This window comes from Phalacrocorax aristotelis, chromosome 6, assembly GCF_949628215.1.
Source record: "Phalacrocorax aristotelis chromosome 6, bGulAri2.1, whole genome shotgun sequence".
NCBI classification, from domain to species: Eukaryota; Metazoa; Chordata; class Aves; order Suliformes; family Phalacrocoracidae; genus Phalacrocorax; species Phalacrocorax aristotelis.
In genome coordinates, this window is record NC_134281.1 from 29686156 (window position 1) to 29710419 (window position 24264).

At 41.4% G+C, this 24264-nt stretch overlaps 1 protein-coding gene across 2 annotated transcripts in view; it reads right to left on the reverse strand.

The window, feature by feature from the left end:
- Positions 1–24264, reverse strand: part of C6H1orf21 (chromosome 6 C1orf21 homolog) — a 130689-nt gene that overhangs the window by 11872 nt on the left and 94553 nt on the right. For both annotated transcript variants that reach the window (XM_075096782.1, XM_075096783.1), the window contains exon 4: positions 3048–3124. In XM_075096782.1, the coding sequence (XP_074952883.1) occupies positions 3048–3124 (77 nt within the window). The remainder of the gene's footprint in view (positions 1–3047; positions 3125–24264) is intronic.

Below are 24264 nucleotides of genomic sequence, written 5' to 3' on the forward strand. Positions count from 1 at the left end.
TCAGAAGAGAAGGTCTCAGAATTGGCATTAAAACCTGAAGCTGGTAGTTCAGGAGAGGGAACAATTCACCATTCAGTGACTGTGGGAGTTTTTGTCCCCAGCTGTCTGCCTGTCCCTCAGGTTCCCACCTCCACCTGAGATGGGGTAAAAACGCTTCTTTGGGGCAGCTGACCCTGTCACTTGTATATTCAGGTGTCTTGGAGAAGGGCTTTAGGGCAGTACAGCCCATTCTTGGTAGCTAAGCCCTAGAAACATATTCTTGCCTTTGCAACATCATAGATCCAGTTTCTAATAAAATAGGATGATACTGTAGTGACCCACCCAGACCATAATTTATAAGAAAACTAAAGGAGGGGGAAAAAAAAAAAAAAAAAGGAGTATTGTTGTGCCATTTACATGAACAGTCCCACAGGAGGTCCTAAAGCCTAAAGGCTATGATCTTCAGAAAAGTTTGGCTGGAGAGTAAAATTGCCCTACAATTTAGATAGGCAACCAGTGCGTGACAAATTGGACATGAACCAGCAATAGGCACTTGCAGCCCAGAAAGCCAACTGTATCCTGGGCTGCATCACCAGCAGCATGGCCAGGAGGTCAAGGGAGGTGATTCTTCCGCTCTACTCTGCTCTTCTGAGACCCCACCTGGAGTACAGCCTTCAGCTCTGGGGTCCCCAGTACAAGACCAGACATGGACCTGTTGGAGCAGGTCCAGAAGAGGGCCACAAAAACGATCCAAGGGCTGGAACAGCTCTGCTGTGAAGAAAGACTGAGAGAGTTGGGATTGTTCATCCTGAAGAAGAAAAGGCTCCACAGAGACCTTATTGCAGCCATTCAGTATATAAAGAGGGCTTATAAGGAAGAGGGAGAGAGACTTTTTACCAAGGCCTGTAGTGACAGGACAAGGGGGAACAATTTCAAACTAAGAGGGTAGATTTAGATTGGACATAAGGAAGAAATTCTTTATGATGAGGGTGGTGAGACACTGGATGAGGTTGCCCAGAGAAGCTGTGGATGCCCTATCATTGGAAATGTTCGAGCTCAGGTTGGACAGAGCTTTGAGAAACCTAATCTAGTGGAAGGTGTCCCTGGCCATGGCAGTAGGGGTGGAACTAGATGATCTTTAAGGTCCCTTCCAACCTAAACCATTCTATGATTCCATAATCTAGCAGGGTAAAAATGGTATGAAATACTACTACTTTCATTTTATGCTTCAGGTTGTGTTACTCTGTGAGTTATAACCATGTTTCAACATACTTAATGGGGCGTATGTGATCACTCTTCCGGTTAAAAATGTCAGCAGAGTCAGTTCTGAGGACGAACAAAGAGAGGAAGTGCCCAAGAGCTCCGCACAGGGTACAGTGATGAAGCTCCATGAAGGTACAGAAGGTACCACCAGCACTTGGTGTGAAAAGGAAGGACCAACCCCATAACCTCTGTCAAAGACCCCCATAAGTCTACTGCTGACTCCCTGCCTACACTGGTTTTAGAGTCCAGGGCTCTAGATGTAAAAGTCTAAATCCTCCTACGAACAGGAAGAGCCCTCACAACCTTACTTTTACAGCCAACATTATAAAACTCCCTCCATTGTACATAAAACTGTAATTTGGTACATAGTCCATGTTGTGTTTTGAAATAACACCTGTTCTACAAGAACAGTCCTACAAGACGTATCTAATGATTCATCTATTCATTTCTGCTCTTTTAACTAAGCAGCCCTTTTCCACCTAATGCCACTCCCTGCTGGAGCCAGAATTGCCATGGGTTTCAGATGATAAACTTTGAAAAAAAATTGCACATGATAACAGATATTTGCTGACTTGGTGATTAGCAACTCAAACACACGTAGCCACTTTATAAACAGAAATCCAATGGTACACTGGGTAAAAGCAGAGGGTTGGGCAAACAGCAGAGGTTCTACCCAACAACCTAATGTTACATTCTGTAACTCTCTGAGACGTCACGACCCATCAGAAGAAATATCCCTTTTTTAGCCCAGGCTGATTAGCCTCCTTTTAGAGCATCTTAAACACATCTCCAACACTGCTGTGAAGGACCAAGCCACAATAATGCAGTGTAGCTTTGCTGAAGGGTGATTTTATCTCCACCTCCCTACTGTGAACTTCTTTGCAATTACATCTGAAGCACTCGATTTTTCCTTTTGAAAGGAGGCTGAATTATACTGTCAGTTGATTAGGAAATTACTGAAGTTTTCAGACTTGAAACCATGTACAAAGTACTTAGTATGCAGCAAGTTTAAGTTAATAAGTGCCCTGAAGGCATGGCATAAAGAACAGCATTTCCGCTATTGTTCAAAATCCAACAGTAAAGCTTTATCACTTCTTCATTATGAACCCGATATATGGCTCCATGTAATCTGTTATTTTCAAGCCAATTAGTGATTAAAATGTAACGGTGATTGAGATAAGAAATGAGTTAGTAATATCAATAACCAGCTGTCACAGGAGTTAAATTTTTCATGACATATGTAATGGTGACTGATCTCAGCCAGGGTACACCACAGAACTGTGAGCAAAGGATGGAGAAACTCTCAGCTACAGAAAATCTCTCATTTTAAGAAACAACTTGACTGTTTTAAATGGAAGTTTACCATTCCTAATCCCAGGCAGTACAGCTGCTAACCTAAGCCAAGAGCTAGCAAATACTTCACTTGAAATGTAACCAATAGTATTTAGGAACACTAGGGCATATATAATTTTGTTTATGTGTAAGTTGTATGGAAAGCTGAGAAATAACACAGTATGGCACTCCTATAAGGCATGGCAAGATGCATCTCATACATTTTTAAGTCCTGCATCTTAGCCATGCAAAGGAGAAGATGCTGCAGGGATGCAGGCAATGGCTGTGTCACTGGTATCGGGGCACAGGTGACCTTACCTTTTTTATTTAAATTGAGCATGGTTTTAGGGCTGCTGGAACCACCGGTTGGTTTTTGCTAGCCTGTAATTGAGAATCTCACAGATACTCCTTAATCCTGTGTTTGTTTGTATTGCAATTTACAAAAAAAAAAAAAAAAGGAAAATTGAACTTACTTTGCTCTGGGTTGATGTACTAATCCTGGGATCTCTTTATTAGATTTAAGTCTTACATTTGAACTGGCACTTTTTTCCTGAAACACACAAAAAAGACAACAGAGGTACCATCAGTATCTATGAAGCACACAAGGCGCGACAGGCATTTGTCATCACAGTGTCACACTGTGCTGGGTTCAGGCTCTTCTACCTCTACAACTAAATGAGGAAAGCTAATCAAAAATGAAATTAAAAGCAATACAATTGATGCAATGACCCTGAACAGGCACTTATTAAATGTCACGGGCTTGGTGGCCTGGGGGCTTGCCTCCAGGTCACCAAGCAAAATCCATCCGGGACGCATAGCGATCAAACACTGCACAGGCTAATAACTATCCAGTGGTCCATGAAAAAGGAAGTGTGCTGCTGCATCTTGGCTACTCATAGAATCATATCAATAATAACACCAACTGGCACCTTTAACTGACCAAGGCAAAGCACTGAAAAGGCAGAGCCCCAGAGTCACGCCAGACCTGTAGGTTTGCTCAGAACAGAGGTGAGAAACATTAGCATCATGTGGAAAACCATATATGGGAGAAAGTATACATTATACGTGCCAGTGAAAAGAGCAGCAATGGCAGGCTTGTCCTGCTCAGCCGTAAAATTGGACACAAGGGACCTAAGGAAGCAAACCAGAATATGTTTTAGACAAGAATGCAACCATGTCCTCCACAGAGAAGCAGAACCATTAAAAACATCTTAAAAGCCATGGGGAGGGAGAAGAGTTTAGTTGAGAGCCAGCACTTCAAGGTAACATCTTGTCCTCATTCCAAAAGCTTCTGTAAACCAAAGCTTAGTGCACACATTCATCCATTGTCTGCAAAGACCTGGAGAAGGATATGGCCCCTTTCAGATCTTCCCAGTACTGCATGTTAGGGAGATGGGAGAGAGCTGGCTGAGTCAAATCTTAGAGCTCACCCGCTCCACAAATTCGTCTCAATTCTTAGGCACGTCATGCCCATGACAATTTAAGAAATGTAAACCCAAGAATTAGTGCTTTTGTGGGTAATTTTGGTGGTTTTGTTTTGTCTTATTTAGTCTTTGAATGTCTGAATCACACAACATGGTTTTTAAGAGGGCTACTAAATCACTGAATTTTTAAAAAAAGAGGCTGTCTAGCAGTTAATATTTTAATGAATAATTCTACAAGGGCTGTAAACATCAACTGCCTCAGCATATTTAACACTGTTTAATGCATATCTTCTAATCCTCCTAAACAGAAAATGGTGCCTTGCATGAAAATAACAGTGAGAAACAAGCCTTCCTGCCAAGCCTTAAAAATGTCTCTGTGCGTTTGTTACATCCCACCTGCCACTGCCTACCCATGATCCCATGATGTCAAGTCAAAGCAGCAGAACAGAAGACAAAACCACTTGCTTTCAAAGCATCTTCTAATTTTAACAGTGTTAACTGGGGATGACCATATACATGCATGTTGCGTGTGTTGAGGGCTTGCATGTATATGGTCATTCAACTCCTATGAGTTGATGTATGACTCATACAGCTGTCAAGCAAAATAGAGGGATAGGTCTCATGGAGAAGACACCAAAACCAGAAATCAGCTAATTCCCAACCTCATGCACCAGGTGAGCCTTTATCCTCAAATCTGCTCCACCAGTTTGTTTGCCACAACAACAGAGGCAGAAACCGGGAATGGTCCGCACTGCACATCTGGAATGGCACATCTTAACAGTGCAGTGGGAGGCAAGTTCTGAGGCCATAATGCTTCCTGCCCACCTACTACAACACAAGGTGATTTTGGGGCTATCTTCTGTCTCTGCGTACCATCATCCTGGAGGCACGGACCTTTTCCCACAAAAAACCTGCTGCATATCCATTGCCTCAATTAAAAGGGAAGGGAAGCTCCTGCGTCGGTAGCTGTGATAAATCACAGTGGTGCAAACCCCGCTTTCCACACTTCCACTTGTGGTTTGGCATCAGTGCAGCTCTATCAGTAGCTGGAATCAGCACAAATCCCAGCCTAAAGAAAATTCTGTCACTTAGAAACAAATAGAAAGACACAAGGAAAATATATGTTGCCTTCTCTCTGTGGGTCCCACAGCAATATTTAGGATATTAACTGACTCACACAGGAAGATGGAAATAAAATCCCAGTTTACTTGAATTTAAGATCCCAAAATTTACTCTTTGCCTCCTGTTGCTCCTGGTAATTAACACACCTCAATTACCTATTACTTACAATTCTTCTATTTAATCAGAGTATGCCACCTTCTCCATCTGTTGCTCAGCAGGAATGAACAGAAAAAAGAGGAGTTAAGAGAAAAATAAAACCCAACCAGGCCTCGAACTGACTCATTGCTTTGTTTATAGCTATTATTTACAGCAGTGATATTTCATTACACTGACCAAAATATTGGCTTTGATAAAAATAGATATTAAAAATAATTATTCCAAATACAAACAAATAGAATATTTTTTTCTTCACTTTGAAGACAAACTGATTCATCAGAAACAAATAGTTTGGATTCTAATATCAAGATTACAAAGAAACCGGAATGCTTTAACATAGTCAGATTGCTTTCCCAGGCAGACTTGACTTTGGTTGAAGGGTCACTTCTGTCAGCCTAACCTCATTTTCTCCCTTATTTAACATTAAAAAAGTTACTGTGCGTCAGCAGAACTGCAACTCATTTTAGAATCCTAATCTTTTGCAAATAGAAATTAAGATGCGAAAGTTTGTTTTTAATCTAGCTATGTTTATGAGGATTATTTAAAGGAGATGCACTAAATGATGTCTCACACCATAAGCTTAAAAGTAAACCCTCCAGGGTTTACTGTACTCGGATAACGGCATTAGCTGGTCTATAATAAAAAGGCAAATAGTGGACATTTTACTCCCCATTATTTTGCAATTAATCATTATCAAGGTAAACCTGTCATCCAATCAAGGTGATTTCATTTGATAGATTTGTTAATTATTGTTAATTCCTCCATAAAGGATGCACCATATCAGAATTTTAGGGCACTAACAGATGGCAGTAACTCTGCTGCCAGATGCTATTAACACAGCAACAGTCACTACTGCCATTATAATTAAATATCTGTCAACATTTCCCTTGATGCCTCCTTTCTTACAAACCCATTTCTAGAGACATGTGAACTTCATTTGAAGTATTTTGCTTTTCCTCATAAAACCGCTACAGATGGACTCAGGTAAGCTGCTAATACTCCTTCTCAACTCCCTTAACACGGCTTACTAGAGAATGGCTGATTTTTAAGAGATGCTTCCGTAAGCACTAACATATTTTATGAAAAGACTATACATTATTTTATGCATTTTTAGTTGATTAAATTGGCCAGGAAAAAAATCAATTAAAGATGATAGAAGCAATGGTACTGCCTAATCTAATGGTTAATTTTCATTAACTTCCAGTCACATTTTGGTCGTTAATTGTTTTTCCTCTAAAGTTACAATAATTAAACAAATACATAACCAAATGGGGAAAAAAAAAAAAACACAAAAAACCACCAGTAAAACTTACTGTAAATAAAATGGGGTTCTTAGTTTCAAGGCTGTTTTTTGTTTAATTTGGAAAAGGCTGAATTCTCCAACTTGCAACTGTATCTTGGAGCCACCAATGTTTGAAGGTAGCACACTCCCCTAAATTAGTATTAATTTTATGGTAGGTTTGTCTCTGTAGATTTGCTACTAAAATATATCGAAGTTGATAGAAACATCAAGGGTCTCTTCAGACAGTGATCACATTTTACTCAATATTACAGAATCACCGAATCCCAGGTTGGAAGGGACCTCAGGGATCATCTAGTCCAACCTTTCCAGGAAGAGCACAGTCTAGACAAGATGGCCCAGCACCCTGTCCAGCTGAATCTTGAAGGTGTCCAACGTGGCCGAGTCAATCACTTCCCTGGGGAGATTATTCCAATGGTTGACTGTCCTCACTGTGAAAAATTTCCCTCTCATGTCCAATCGGAATCTCCCTGAGAGCAACTTGTGTCCATTCCCCCTTGTCCTCTCCATGGGACTCCATGTAAAAAGGGAATCTCCATCTTCTTTGTAGCTGTCCCTTAAGTACTGGGACATGGGGAGGAGATCCCCTCTGAGCCTCCTTTTCTCAAGGCTGAACAAACCCAGTTCTCCCAGCCTATCCTCATACGGCAGGCTTCCCAGTCCTTTGAGCATCTTGGTGGCCCTTCTCTGGACCCCTTCCAGCCTGTCCACATCCCTTCTGTATAGCAAGGACCAGAACTGTACACAGTACTCCAGGTGTGGCCTGACAAGCGCCGAGTAGAGCAGGATGATGACTTCTTTACCTCTGCTGGTGATGCCCTTTTTGATTCAACCCAGCACCCTGTTGGCCTTTTTGGCTGCAGCAGCACACTGTTCACTCATGTTGAGCTTCCTGTCCACCAGAACCCCAGGTCCCTCTTCACAGAGCTGCTCTCCAGCCAGGTGGATCCCAGTCTGTGCTGCACTCCCGAATTATGTTTTCCCAGGTGCAAGACCTTACACTTCTCCTTGTTGAACTTCATAAGGTTCTTGTTGGCCCATTCTTCCAGCCTATCCAGATCTCCCTGCGGAGCAGCTCTCCCTTCTGGAGTGTCTACTTCCCCACTCAACTTGGTGTCATCCGCAAACTTCATCAGGCTACGCTTGATGCCGTTATCCAGATCGCTTATAAAGATGTTGAATAACATTCAGCCCAATATCCATCCCTGGGGGACCCCACTAGTGACAGGTTGCCACTTGGAAAAGGAGCTATTTACCACCACCCTTTGGGTGCGGCCTGTCAGCCAGTTCCCCACCCACTGCACAGACCACTTGTCTGGGCCATAACGCATTAATTCCTCCAGGAGGAGACTGTGGGGGACCGTATCAAAGACCTTGGAGAAGTCCAGGTAGACAATGTCCACCACCTGCCCCATGTCAACCAGGCAAGTCACTTTGTCATAGAAAGCCACCAGGTTTGTCAAGCTCGATCTGCCTTTAGTGAAGCCATGTTGGCTTTTCCCAATCACGTGCTTCATTTGACTTGTGATGGCCCCCAGGAGGATTCGTTCCATAACTTTCCCAGGGATTGAAGTAAGGGCCTATAGTTACCCCAATCCTCCCGCAAGCCCTTCTTGTAGATAGGGGTAACATTTGCCTTCCTCCAGTCCTCTGGGACATCCCCCCTTCTCCTCGACTTCTCGAAGATTATGGAGAGTGGCCTTGCAATGATGTCAGCCAGCTCTCTCAACACCCTCGGGTGGATGGCGTCAGGGCCCATTGATTTGTGGGGGTCAAGCTCCTGTAGTAATTCATGTACTAACTCTTCCTTCACTGATGGTGGGTCGGTGTTTGGATCAACCAGCAATTTTGTTCCCAAAGCCTGGGACTCTCCAGTGCTGGTAAAGACAGAGGTGAAGCAGGTGTTGAGGACCTCAGCCTTTTCTGCATCATTGGTGATCGAGTCTCCATTTCCATTTAACAGTGGGCCTGTGTTTTCCTTCTGTTTCTGCTTATGGTTGACATACCTGAAGAAACCTTTCTTGTTATTTTTGACATCTACAGCCAGTTTCAGTTCAAGCTGGGCTTTTGCTTTTCTAACTGCATCTCTGCACACTCTGGCAATGCCCTTGTAGCTCTCGACAGATAATCCTCCACTTCTCCGTCTCTGGTATGCATTTCTTGGATATGAGTAGACCCAGGAAGTCATGGTTGAGCCAAGGGGGCCTCTTGCTCTGCTTACTTCCCTTTCCTTTGTAGGGGATAAACTGGCTTTGTGCTTCCAAGAGAGAGTTCTTGAAGAATTCCCAGCACCCACTGGCTCCTTTGTCTTCCATGGACGCTTCCCATCGGATCCCTCCCAACTGAGCCCTGAGTGAGCTGAAGTTTGCTCTTCTAAAATCCAGATCCCTTGTCTTAGAGCTGACCTTCAGCATGCTCAGCAGGATCCCGAACTCCACAATATTGTGGTCACTGCAGCCAAGGCTATCACTAACCAAGATACTACAAAGCAGGCTTTCTCGGTTTGTGAATACCAAGTCCAGCAGTGCCTCATTCCTGGTTGGCACATCTAACATTTGTATGAGGAAACAGTCCTTTATGCATTCCAGGAACTTGGTGGATGACATGCGAGCTGCCGTATTGTTCTTCCAGCAGATGTCTGGGTAGTTGAAGTCACCCATCAGGACCAGGTTCTGTTGTCCAGAGGCTTCCTTTAGTGCCCCAATTATCTCTTCGTCAGCTTCGTTAGCTTCGTCATCGTGGTTAGGAGGTCGATAGCAGATGCCCACTGTTGGTAGTTTACAGCTATTCAAGTATTTATAAAATAATATTCCTGATTTGTATCAAGCTGACACTTTTCTTCAAAGGATACCACAGTGTCTTTCAAACTGCTTTCCAGAGCCATATAGATTATACTTTAATAAATATTATTGCTATGTCAGGCCAAAATTTCCTCAACTAAGCATGAGGGATTTGCCCATGATGCCTTACCCCATAAGTATCTCCATCCTTGGAGATATCTGAAAGATGCCTGGACTTGGGCCTGGGCAGCTAGCTTTAGGTGGCCCTGCTTGAGCTGAGGGGTTAGACCAGATGATATTCAGAGGTCCCTTCCAACCTCAACCAGTCTGTAATTCTGTGATAAAGTATCTTTTTAAATAAATCGGATAGTGGAAAAAGAATTTTGAGTAGGTTTGTTGAGTTTTATCCCCAAGTAACAGTGGAAGACACTGAAGTCTGAAGGCTTCAGGCCCAAAATGTTGCCATTTAAGCATGCAAAGGGAAGGCAGAAGCAGACACACTGCCTGGCATTTATTTTGAGAAAAAAAGAAAACCAACAGATTCTGCAAACCCAGCCAAGATCACACCGTGAATCTGCACTGACGCCAGGAGTATAACTCAAGTTCAGCAGAGGAAATTCCTGTGCTTTCATCAGAGGTCCACCATTTTCTCAAATTCGTTCCAGAGGGCAGGCCCCACCCTGAAATGAGCCACTTAACGAAGTTCCTCCTTCCTGGCTATTACTGGGAGATTTTGCTGTAGTGACTCCAGGTCCTGAAATGCAATATGGGAGAGCAGGATTCAGAAAGCACAACCTCCCTCGACGCAAAAATTACTCAAAATGGGATAAAAGCAGGTGAAAAAAGAGAAAGGAAGAAATGCTGAGCAGCTTTCTACAGCCCAACAGAAATCCATATTCTGCAATCTGAGAAATCAGATAATACTGGTTTTAGCATTTATTTACCAGTCACACATACATGCATGCATACACCTATACATCTTGTTCAGCAAGACCTGGCTTAAGGTTAACACGAGACTCAGTTGAGTGCAAGGTGGCTTTCAGCCAGGCCTTCAAAACACGGAAGAGAAATGCTTATTGTGCTTGTACAAAATAAATACAACCTACATGGAGATCCTTCACCAGACCCGGACAATCCACTAAAGAAGCCAACACAGAAATTCAGGGCAGGTGTGAGTAAGAAGAATGAAATGACACTACAGAAGAGTATGGATTACAAGGAGCTGGGTAAATCACGGAGACCAAGAAAAAAAAATAAAAAGAAAAGAGAGACTAGCTGAGAACATGCTACAAACTCTGGGAGTGGTTTAAACTGAGCCTAATTTAACCCTCCAAGGGAGGAAGCAGTCTCCTCACAGAGGGCGGCACTGGCTGGAGGCAGGGTAACAAACTTGCTCTATCTGCAGGTTTGGCCCCATTTCAGTTCTTGCCCCACTGGCTCTGCAATATTGAGCTCCCTCAGAGGTTACCTGCTTCCTTCTCTTCAGGTTGCCCCCTGGTCTGCTTTTTTTCTTGGAATAGCTGTTTGCATATTTGGCTGAAAATAAGATGAACTGGTGCAGTAACTAATTACTAGTTGCCTTTTAAATGCCTTTGAGAAATTAGAATCAGGGGGCTGATTATTAGAACTTCTAACATGCCCATTAAACTCAAATTGGGCTGCAGGATCTCAAAAAAATCTGAAAAATCCAACCAGAAGTGTGAAGTTGGAAAAAAAAAAAAAGGCAAAATAAAAAGGAACAGGAAGGAAAAAGCTCTCTGGAGCGAGTTGCAGGACTTCTCCTGCAGTCTCTAAATATAGTTTACCCTCAGCCAAAGTTACTGGTCTTTGAGCTTTGATGGAGAATGTCATTAAAGAGCAGTGAAAAAAACCAGAAAGGCAATTCCCACCACTAAAGGGTTTTCAAAGGGCATTAATATTTACTAAATCTAATACCTACAACTTTTTAAACATCCCCATCAGCTTTTCAACTCCTTCTCCCTCCCAGTCAATATTAGAAAGTCTGGACTAATTGGTTACGGTAATTCCAATTAATTCTGTCAAGTAACGAAATACCAGGAAGGCTGCAGATGAACTGAAATGTAGACATGGGAACAGCTGACATGAAGACAGGAAATTAAGGCAAGTAAACAGATGAAATTACAAAAAAAGAACATAAATGATAAATAGGTATGACCAAGAAATCCTCTAGGGAAACTCCTACCTGCACTTTGCCATCCTGTTCCAGAGATTAGACATTTGAATCCTCTCCTTTCTATACGCTTTGAGACACCAAGGTCCAGAAAAAATGTTTATTTCTATCTCAAAGTTCTTTGCTGCAGATAAATTGCTAAATTTCAAGGTGTCCCCTCCAGAAAATGAGGAGTGCAATCACCAGAAAAATGCCTCCGTTCTGAAATACGAGGTTTACACTGCCCTAAACATCAGGGTTTTCTGATTCCTTCAGCCTCCATGGTACTCCAAAAGGTCAGCCAGGATAAGAAAATGAACATCACAGACATATATAAAGCCAAAACACCTGTATCCATAGCACTGCATGAAGTTTCATTTCAAGTGGGAACATGAGCAGAAAGCAGAGGAAGGGACACATCTGTAAGATTTCCAGCAAGGAGCAATTTGCAAAATGAAGCTGAGGAACAACCTCGCTATGAACAACGTTGCAAGAGGCTGAGAACTGTCCCTCACAGTTATATACACCAGAAATTAAGGTGATATGGGATTGCTTGAAGGCATGAAGAATACTTGCTTATACTGAAAGACATCCAGAAATACTGCAAATAAAATGCTATGGAGAGAAAGGAAACTTCCTTTCCAACTCTCATTAGTACACCAGATCTTTAATGGCTTTGGTACATCAGAGTGGTTGAAAATTTTATCTAGCAAATAAAAAATAGATGGATAGAAGTTAAAAACTGCATTACTGATACCTTACAAGACTAGACTGACTCTTGAGGAAAATTCAGAGGTTTTAGGGCACTCGGCAACAAAAAGCACAACTAACCTTGCTCTTTTGCAGGTATGTCACTCTTCTGGATAGTCCAGCCACACTGCATAACTAAACCTGGCTCAAAAATTAACGTTCTGCTTATTAAACCTGTGTCATTAATTATTCTCTCTCTCGCTCAGCAAGCTTTTACAGAAATAGTTATTTATAGTAAACTTATATATTAGTCATGCCCTCAAGTTTTTCATGCATGTCTCCTGAAGGCAGTTTTCCACCAAGTGTAATAACATGGAAACAACAGTATTGCATGAAAACTGTAAAACATTTATAGCCAGGAATAAATGGTGTAGACCATTTACAGTCTGAAAAGTAACTTGGTGCATTACGCAGCCCATCTGCAGCAGGGCATGTATCCATTAGTTTTTGCTTCAAGAAGGCACTTTGCTGGAATGGCAAGCAGGTTATTGCTACTATGATTTTTGTGAAGCTTTTTATTGGGATGGTTTTGAAGACTTTTATGCCTTTCAAACATATACTAGAGAACATATCTAGACAATGAGATGTGCCCTGTTTTGTGGTTTTTTAAATAGCTGGGTCTAAAATGTCAGCAGCTGTATTGACTTCTAAAGCTTGTTTTCTAAAGGCAAAACTGAACCTTTTCAGCCTGTTTCTGGAACATGCTCTACACCCACCCTTTGTATAATCAGTTCCCTGAGAGATGCCTCCATGTCAAGCACATGCAAATGAAGTCTCCTGAGATCTTCCTGCACTGTCAAAACCAAACAAGACCGAAGACTCCCCATGCTCACATATGCTACCTCACTGCCTTAATACTAAGGTTTGGGTTATATTTTAGGCTGGGCTTACTCTAAAGGTGGTGACTATCAAACAGCCACTTTGAGGAGGTGTTAAAAAGAACATTCAGTTCCCTCCATCTGCAAACACCAACAGCACGTTGATGGTGTTTATTACACATTTCTTATTACATCCAAGCAGTTCCATAAAGTACACTGAGATCCTCCTAGATGTTAGGACAAGGAGAGTGTCCTACTAACCCAGTTATAGTGGGGAATTTTGCAGGATACACGTAAGATATTCTTTCCCTCTTGTTCAAACCTGAGATTTACAAAGGATGGAACAACAGGGGAAAGCAGTGGAAGAAAAAGTCCATCTGGGTTTGTTGTTTACAATTAAGAGAAGAGGAAAACTGGAACTAAATAGAAGATATCGTGCAAATGAAAATACACCATTAAGCCAAATGTAAACAAAATTAAATGGTGGCAAGAAATGTTGATCGAGGTAACCCTGGGAAGTTCCCACTGGCTGACATCATGGGAAACACCTCCAAACACATGGAACATCATACGTCGCACGTGGCACACTCACACAGAGGGACACTGCTGGCTAACTGCATCTGCCATTTGCAGAGCTGTGCGTCTGATGAAGGGAAAAAACATATTAATGCCTGTTCCAAAATGGCAAGAATTCCCTACAGTAAGCTCTCATTCTCCTACCAATATCCAAGGCTCAAATTTTTAGATTTTTGGAAGATTGCAATTATGTAAATGCCATTGCAAGAACATATTTTCAATGTCTGTATTTTGCTCCTCTCAACGTCTGTTTTATTTGCGTTAATTCTCAAATTTGAACACGGCGTAAGATTTAAGACCTGAGAGAATGAAGTTATAGTTCTTGCTACATGGCAAATTTCAGCAAGTGTGGGTAAAATGTACATTTTAAAGGACATAGTAGTTTGAGTATTATTAAATATGACATATGTACTACGACACACATGGGAAGTAGTATGCTTGCAGAAGGAGCCTTAAATCTGATTTACGTATTTTGTAGCATCTTTTAATTGGTTAGCCATTACTTTTGAATAGTAGAAAGAATTATTATTATTTCACAAAGAATACAGTAGCCTGTTCACTTACTGAGTTTCCAGTCCTCAGATGCATAAGCATGGATTTTGTCTGGATTCTCCAAACAAATTTACCTGAGAGTAACACTGAGAATAGAATCATATACATCAGAATAAAAGACAATCATAAATGGTTTAAAAATTTTATATGCCGTTTAAATCCATAGTGGAGGCTGGGTTTTTAAGCATTTATCACCTCTAAGTTTCCTTGGAAAAAGAGCAGATAAATAAGCATGTCTCCTCCGTGTTAGCAAAAAGAGGCACCAATAACTAAATATATTCCATCAAGGATGTATAAAAATAGTTTTGATGCTCAAGATGCTGCAGATTAGAGCAAGATACCCCAGACAATGTTGGGTGAAAAACTAACTTAAAATCCAATTACAGGCCTGGAAATACTCATGTTCAACATTTAAGATGCGCCCATCATTTATGAGTCCCAAAACGACTGTGTGCCTGTTATGGCCTTTACTGTCCACTCTGATTTTAATGTGTCCATCACCTCACCTTCTGCATCACCTCTTCCCAAAACCACCCCTCATAAGTGGGAGAGGACGTGGAAAAGACTCAAAATGAGTTCTGCCTTCATTTTCCAGAAAGCAGCACATCTTTTCTCCTGGAAAGTGTCAGTGCCAGCCGAGCGTGGCTGCTGCACATCAGTCCCACCAGTAGCATGAGACAGGTCAGCTTTGGGATATGGCTTGTGCTTCCTTGGAAGGGACTGGCCAAGGAAAAGGAGGTTTTGTACGCCATGCAAGATCAGGCTGGCCAGGGACGGATCCTTCACTCACTCACAAAAATTCAATGGTTCCTTGATCAGAATGTGAAATAGCATTGTGAAACTACACAAGATTAGCCTCCTGAAAGTTTCACATGGTATCAACCACCACAAAAGGAAGATATTTCACAATATCACCTAATTGCATCACCTGATGGCATGTATCCAAACCACTTCAACAGATTTCTGTCTAACCTGTTCTCCAAACTCCAATCCTGCAGGTTTTCTCAACAGCCTATCTTTCATTTTGCCATTTCATTTTCCCTAAAAATTCAAATGTTTATCTACTACTGAGCTTAAACCCCTGCCTGATGTCTCTTGCATTTCTCAGTGGTCATGGAGAAAAAATGATTGTCATGGCTTTTAAAGTAACCTTTTATATATTGGGTGGTTTGTGTTTCCTTCTGTATTTTTAGGCTAAATAAATCAATTCCTTCTATCTTCCATTACAGCTTATGTTTGCTAAACCTCCTAATTCTTGTCACTCCCCTCTGGGCTCTTTCCCATCTGCCTGCATCTTTCCTACAGAGCACATTTCCAATTTCGCTCACAGTATTTAAAGCCTCACTGAAGTCAGGATGCATCACATGTATTGCCGTATTTAAGAGCAAGAGAAGCTCCTGGTTTTAATGTGGTATCTCAAACCAGCAAGGTTAACCTACTGTATTCAGAGATGACATTTCTCTGCCTGCAGAAGCCTTATCTGACACTCATAAGCAAATGGACAGAAGATGCACATGGCTCTACCAACTATATTTACTGTTGAGGTTTCCCTAACAAAGGAAAGCACATTTATTTTGAAAAGCAGGTCAGATCGCATATTTGGGGATAAGAGAGCCCAACTCCTTCAAAAACAGAGGCAGCTCCAGTTCATATCTCTCCAACTTCTGTGAGCCCACCCTGCATGTTCTCATTTTGTTACTGTAAATCATGGTTTGCCACTGAAATATCATGAAGTTTTACTACCACATATGCAGGGGACATCTGTACACTGTGCATTCATACTTCCAAAAAGTGAGGTAAATAAATGCTGAAGGAGAAATAAGCTGAGCTCAAATTGTCTAATGGGTATGTAATATTTATGGTACAGTACGCAAGATCTCTCTCAAGCCAAAAAGCTGGTGGGGATGATCTGTCTTCCTGCCTCAACCCTTGTATTACTTAACAAAACAATTAATCAGCACCAACAGAATTATTAGAAAGTAAAATATCCACATGTTCCATGACTCACAGTCCAACAGACCTTCCCAAAATTAACAAAAATCACATGCAACAAGCAAAACAGGCATTATTCAATCATTTCAATCTTGCTATTTCTAATCAAAGCTAGCTTTCAAGTCTATGAGTTGATTTCCAGCCATTTACAGCTGCCAAGTTTTAACACACTATTTTCTTTTCATGTCAGGTGAGTGCAAAGATAAGTACCTCTACATTTTAATAGGGTTGTCCCACCACAGGAATGTTTAGAAAACGATGGACCAGCGTGTTACTACCAAGAGAAGCAGCATTGCCAAACATGAAAGCTTTCTGCCTGAGTCAGAAGTATACTCTAATGCACGTTCATAGGCATGGTACTTACAACAAGGAGAAAACTAGAGTTTAGTATGGGAATACTGCCTCATTTTTCACTGCAGTGTTGTAGTATTAGCATTCAATTACCTCCCTACACATAATTAACTCCTTGTTGAATCTTAATGTGATAATAAGAACTTTAATTCAAACCATATACCACATCAATGATTCTAACAGCAAAAATAGATTTTATTAAAGTCACCAAAGCCCCATAATCCCTCTGCCTTTTTATAATACTATGAGCCATATAAAAGCACAGCAGCTGCAACAGGCCAAGAAACTTCCCTAATTGCTACTAAGAACATTAAAAAATAAAATCTATTTTGAAATCAAAATCAGTAAGCTGTGATTAATATTTCTTACTTGTTCAACTCTCTGGCAAAATGAAGAACAGCAGAGACATGCTGATGAGGGGTCTCTGCAGATCCTATACCTATGTTCAAGCAAAGACCATGTTAGGTCATTTTGTTCTGTCAAACTTTCAACTTCTGAACAACCCATAGCAGAGACCCATGATATGTATTCTTTCCTTGGCCTTTCTCTGGCCCACATTTTGTAAACTGTTGAAAACAGACTAGAGACCTAGCAAGGCCTAGAACATCAAGACCTAACAAGGAGTGTACTTGATCTTTAAGCAGGCTTTTCAACTCCATCAGGAACGCCAACAAATAGATCATGTAACTTGTATGAAGACAACTGGAAACACAGTGCTTTGTGCTTAGCAGCCAAATCTGACAACACTTACTCAAAACAACTGAACTGTTGCCATCCAAAGAGACCTGGACAAGCTGGTGAGGTAGGCCTGTGAGAACTTCACGAGGTTCCACAAGGCCAAGTGCAAGGTCCTGCACCTGGGTCAGGGCAACCCCCAGTATCAATACAGGCTGGGGGGATGAAGGGACTGAGAGCAGCCCTGCGGAGGAGGACTTGGCGGTACTGGTGGATGAAAAGCTGGACATGAGCCAATAATGGGTGCTTGCAGCCCAGAAGGCCAACTGTATCCTGGGCTGCATCACCAGCAGCATGGCCAGGAGGTCAAGGGAGGTGATTCTTCTGCTCTACTCTGTTCTTCTGAGACCCCAGCTGGAGTACAGCCTTCAGCTCTGGGGTCCCCAACACAGAAGGGACATGGAACTGTTGCAGCAGGTCCAGAGAAGGGCCACAAAAATGATGCAAGGGTTGGAGCACCTCTCCTACGAGGACAGGCTGAAAGAGCTGGGGTTGTTCAGACTGGAGAAGAGAATGCAGCGGGGAGACCTTATTGTAGCCTTTCAGTACTTAAAGGGGGACTATAGGAAAGATGGGGACAATCTTTTTAGCAAGGCCTATTCTAACAGGACACGGGGTAATGGTTTACACTAAAGGAGGGTAGATTTAGACTGCATATAAGGAAATTTTTTACGATGAGGGTGGTGAAGTGCTGGAACAAATTGCCCAGAGAGGTTGTGGAGGCCCCATTCCTAGAAACATTCATGGTCAGGCTGAACAGGACTCTGAATAACTAGCTGAAGACATCTGTGCTCACTGCAGGGAGGTTGGACAAGATGACCTCTGAAGGCTCCTTCCAACCCAAACCATTCTATGATTCTATGAAGGACTACAAAAGCAGTTTTTAAACAAACTGAGGCATGAACTGTGTGTCAGGACCACTTTTTTCCCTACCAGTGAAATGCAGAACTGTCCTCATTCTGTGACACTTCATGAAAAACACAACCTCCCACATCACTGAGGCTATGGGACATGGTGGAGTACATCCCCAAAGGATAATGTGCTTAAATTAATTGTTAACAGTTTTCCTGATGTAAACTTCAACCTAGGCACACTTTGCTCCTGGATCTGCAAAGCACTTAAGGGCCTGTTTCTTCTCAGGGAGGTGCCTAAATCCCCCTTAGGTCAACAGTGCATATGCCCCTAATGCTGCTCTCCTGAATCACAGTCTGCACAACTCTTCCAGCAGAAGACCACATGTGCTGAAGACTAATTTTGCAGCTATTAAACATCACAACAACAACAAATTAATTTATGCTGGAAGGACTCTTTGCAATATTGCTATGTATGTTTAAAACAGCTGGGTAAGGCACACAGGGAAGGTAAGCTGAAAAGAAGATGGGCAAACAACAGGAAAGAGCATGGAGGCCAGCTCAAGAAGCTTGTGCCATATATAGGCAGAACTGATAAAATAACCTTCACCAGAGAAAGAAAGGGCAAACAGCAGGTGGGGGACCACAAGATGGGGGTACATTTTATGATGTTTAAACCTCACTTAAACCAACAGTGATCAACTGAGTGTAATAAGCAGAAGGAAATATGCTCCTTTCAGCCAAGACTCTTCTACTTGCATCTTCCAAAAGAAACACAGGCAGTCACACATCGCCCTAAACTTGCAGCTATAAATAAGCAGGTAGTAACACTGCACTGTCCTAGGACCATTAAAGCCTTGCTGTTACTATGTATAGGGCTTGCTCCTTTGCCCTGGCAAACACCATGGCCTTGCCATGCGCTGCTTACAGATGTACTTGCCTCAAACGTGTGAGCTCCTGTGCCCATGGTATTTCTTCCCCAGCCATCTATGGACTTTTCTGCTCCTCAGGCAGCACGAAGTGAGCTATCTGTGACTATACCAACATCAGACTGAGATGGTGCACAGTTATTTCCCTCATCTGCTCACTTCTGAAAGGGCACATTAAGCAACTCGCTAACCAGCCAGTGGGTGCAGAGAACACTCAGGATTTCGTCACGGCTTATCTGGGAAGACAAACACTTAGATGATTAGGTGGTCTCCTCCTAATCCTCAAATTCAGGGTTTAGTTTAAGCCCCAAATTCCTGGAGCTTAAAATCACTTTCAATTAATATTAGCTGCACTGTTGCGAGCTTGCTGGGAGGATAGCTTTTGGCCTCCCAGATTCCCCAAGGGACCCCAGGGGAGCTGCACAGCCACCTCCATGGACATTCAGGACCGATTAGAAACTCTGATCAACACTAATAATGCAATATATGTTCAGAGAATATTTTTCAATATTGAAAGGTATTTATTTACCTCTTGGTAGGTCCCTGTCTCATTAAGAGGCAGTTTCACAGTGAATTTATGGCCATTTGACTGAGGTCTGCCACTGAAAGGGTACCAGCCATGCACTTTTGGTATGCTTCTTTTGCCAGGACTAGGACTTGTCTGGCCCTGTAAGGAGTCCTATTAACTCACTGATGTGTCTGAAAAGAAAACTTTAAGTCTTTTTCCCATGGTTCATTCACATCAGCTGACTCAAATGGCTGTGCAGCCTGCTGGGTGCCAAAGCCAAAGCACCAGGGAGATGGCATGGCCAGGGGAAACTTCCCCCCTTCTCTCTTGGTTTCCACTGCAAAGCTCACCTCTTTGGAAAGCTGCACACCATTAGCTGTTCTCCTCTGTCCCTACTCTTACCTTGTCAACCTTTATTTACTTATGTATGAATGCTACTGTGAGCAGAGACAAAGATGTCTCTGTTGTAGCCAGTTCATGGCTTTGCATTCACATGATAGCCTTCACCTTCCCTCTTCTCCTACCCATGAAGTACCTTTACGAAAACTTTAAACTATGCAACTTGTGTCTTTGCGTGATTATAAATAGTGCCCCTTGACAGGGCTGCAAAGAAGTTTCCAGAGGAGAAACCATGCATATATCAGGAGTAAGTCCTACCTTCCAAATGTTTGATAAACTGGACTTCCCAAATGAACTATGAAAGCAAATTTCACAGTGTAATTATCTTGCAGAAAGACAAAAGAATCTTTCAGATGTTTTGTTTAAAATTATTTAACATCTAAGTATGGATTAAAACTTTAGAATGACTTATTTATCACAAAACCCAGAATATCGTTAATAATTTCAAGACAACAAAAATAATATAATAACAAGTAACATGATTTAATTCTACATGCTGTACTCTGCCTCTTGTTATATTTGGTCTAAGCTATCTGCCTACTGTAAGAGCCTGCCAAGAATTCTTCAAGTCCTGCCAGAGCTAGAAATACTGGCCAGAAATATTTGTCATATCACAGTTCAGTTTCCAAAGAGTAAGATGCTAGACTTCTACAGCCAGGAAAACACAAGGTGCAAAGGACAATAAAAAAATGGCCTGATTTAATATTGTTGGAATGCATCAGATCAAATGAATCCAAGTGCTTTTAATCCTGTAGGACTACAGCATGACAAATACACTTCATATAGATACTCAGTCCCTGTGAGTCAATCAGTCTGGAAGATTCAGCCACGCAACTGCTGGATGTTATTCAATTAGCATGAGGCAATGATTTCCAGTGCTCAGCAACCAAGGCAGGCTTCTCCTTTAGACAGCCAGACAGTTTTACCTTGGATTAAATTTATTGATTTTTCCACTGTGTTTAAATAATAGCACTGTCAGGCAATTTCATATGAATTCACTGACCACAGTATTAATGGATTTTGCTAATTTTTTCAAAGCACTCATAAAATACAAAACAATAGTGTCTTATAATTAGCTGTAACAACAGAGGCAGCTTCTGCAATACTTATCTCCCCAAGAAAAATGTGTTGACACAAACACTCCCTTAAGAAGTTTAGGCTTTATATTTACTTGCTATAGGGTACAGTATCTTTAGCCACAGCCAGTCCTATTAATTTCAGCAAGGCTACCTGATGCAGTAAGCCTTGCTCCCAGGAGAAGGGTAGCAGGAGGAATGAGTACCTCCCAAAGAAACCACAGCTCTCTGCTGTATTGTTCAGGACTCGGACCTTCACTAATTCCAGTCAAGGGAAGATCCCATGTATGCTAGGAAGAAAGCCTAATTCTTTATCTTGGGTCAGTCACAGGTGTGCAGATGCCCTGTCTCAAAGCCAGGACAGCTGCTGTAAGATCACCTTTTTCACCCACCTTGCTTTCAAGCAGCAGCAAAGCTCACCCATCCAAATAGCATATTTACTTATTTACAGTGAAAATATGCCCTGAAAACTGTCTCTGATTGGAATCAGCAGAGTTCTTCAGATGAGATCAAGTATAAATATTTTTGAGGTACTGATTCTGAAAGAAACATAAAGCAGGATTTTTATATTATTTTAAAGGAGATGATGAGGACATCCATTTTTAAGCTCATTGACATCATACAATGATCAAGTTAGCACATCTGTGCTAACTGATTAGACTGACTGAATCTGAGCTTTGACTAATACCGAAGCATTGTATAACAAAGGCATTCAGTGCTCTTCATGCCGCAGTAATAAAACTTGCTCACAAAATTTGCCCCTTGGCTTTCGATTACGCTTCACAATCTAAGCTTCTATTTTAAAGCAAATACCCATTCTGTAGTATTATTTTTAGTGAAAACCTTTACATGGGAAAAATGTTGTAAACTAACAGTGCTTGAAACTTTAAAAAAAAACAAAACAACAAACACCACCCCACCACCACCATATTTATGTAAATACCGTATTTCAGTTATATTGGTTGCAGTGAACACATGATATGCCTTGATTTTCGTAAGGCTTTTGTCACCTTGGCATTTTAATAAACAAATTAGGAACATCAAGTCTGTTTTCCTAGACCTACAAGACAAAAGCACGCTGGGGTAAGTGCAAAACTGGTTGGTAAGCCACACAGAAGGTAGTTTACAACTGCACGTTGTTAAAATGGAGGAATGTATTGAGCAGGATTTTGTTGGTATCTGTCCTGGAGCTGGATTTTCATTAGGGACTGGAATGATGAATAATAACGAATTGGAGACTACAACTGCTTGCCAAAACCAGAGAGAGCATCAAGCCAGGAAAGACTGTACTTTGCAGGATTCAAAGTTATTCTGACAACTTGGAGAGATGTACTGAAAAAGACAGGAGATTATTTAAACAGAGGCCAAATGTTAGGTATTACACTTAGGCAGGAATAACCACCTGGATATATACACCATGGAAACATCAGCTTATGTGGTAATTCTGCTGAACAGGATCTAGAAGCTTGCTGGACACACGCCATCAAATTTATGCTTTTGCAAAAAAGACAAGCATCATACTGATGCACACAAAAGGTGTAAATGGGCTGCAGAATACCTTACCTTTTTCAGCTACACACACCAAGAAGGTCTCAAAGAGCCACAAAAACAACTAGAGCTCCACAAAGCATGACCATTGAGAAAACACTTTATGAACTAGAGCTGCTCAACCTAAAAGGTGACAGAAGTGAACCACAATAAACTGTTCTCCCTACCTACAATGACCCCAACAACCATGATGACATACAAATTGACCATTAACTTGGAAGTTTGAATGGCAATGATGTGAACTATTTCACAGCCCAACATTTTCATGGTGGTATTCAACTGAAGTCCTTGCTTTGCAATCCAAATATGTCTTCCCTTTCCTGACAGCTATCGATCCTATTCCTAGTCCACTCCCATGACTTTGTTCTTGACAATTTCTTTATTCACATGAGGCAATGAGCTTGAAGCAAGAGCAGAATAATTATTTGGTATCTCCCACCCCAGTGTTAAGTTCCTCTAAACTCAATCACAAAGAACCTCTAGCAGCTCACGATTTGCCAGCAAGATACACCACAGTAATAACTGATTTCACATTCTGCTTTTGAAGACAAGCTATTAAATTCATATACTGTACTACTTCAATCAAGAATAGTTAATTAAGCTGTTCCCTTGATACAAATTTTTATCATTCTGCACCAGCCATACATCAATTTTATAGGACTCAGACTGTGGCCATGATACATGTTTGTAATCTGTCTTTCCAAATTAATATGTCACCTTTTGTAAACTCAAAGCAGATCCAATACATTCTGCCTCGCCAGTAACTGGGCCAAGTTTGGGGACACTGAGGACAAAAGGGTTTAGCAGAAAGCTGAATTACAAATCCCTCTGCAGTTTGTCACCCAACATAACACAAAAGACTTTTTTATTATTTTAGTGCTTTGTATTTGCATTGTTTTTATTTCCTTAAGTGAACTCAGCTTTATGCTCTACGCCACTGTCATAAAATCAATACAATAACTTACATTCACATAGTAATCATCAGCACACATAATGAAGAGTTATAAGTACAGGCCATAAAACTAGGAGATCTGTAGTGTCAGATTATTAAAAACATTAAAATATGATAAGAATCTAAGTCTAAATTTATTACAAGCAAAAATTCCCGATGATTTTCTATTATATTACCTGTGCTCAAGGACAGGCCAATGCAACGCTTTTCTTGAGAAAAACAAAAACCTTCAAACACAGCAGTCATAGGAACTAGATTTTAATCTCTTCTGTTTTAAAGCACTCACAGCAGTATGATAAAAAAAAAAAAAAAAAAAAAAGACATCACCATTTGGCTATGTGACTTAATCAGAAGAGCTTTATGAAGTAAAAAAGTGAACAAAATGAAAACTGGTCCAAGTTTTCCAAACTAGTGCAGGGATCTTTAACTGGGAATGCTCTGATACTACACTGTAAGAATCTGCTAAAACTTAACCCCAGGAAAATAAGGAGCACAGAAGAGAGATAATATGGAGAGAAAATGTGTCATCTCATCTAGCCTTTTGTGATTGTACACCATCAAGTCAAACCAAGCCTTCCATATACCATTTGACCATTTTATTCAGGTTCACCTTTTAGAAGTGTTTATGTCAACTGGCTATTTTCACACTCAAACAATTTTATTGAAACAAGCTCCACTTCCTTCTATCCTCTAAGGAAATG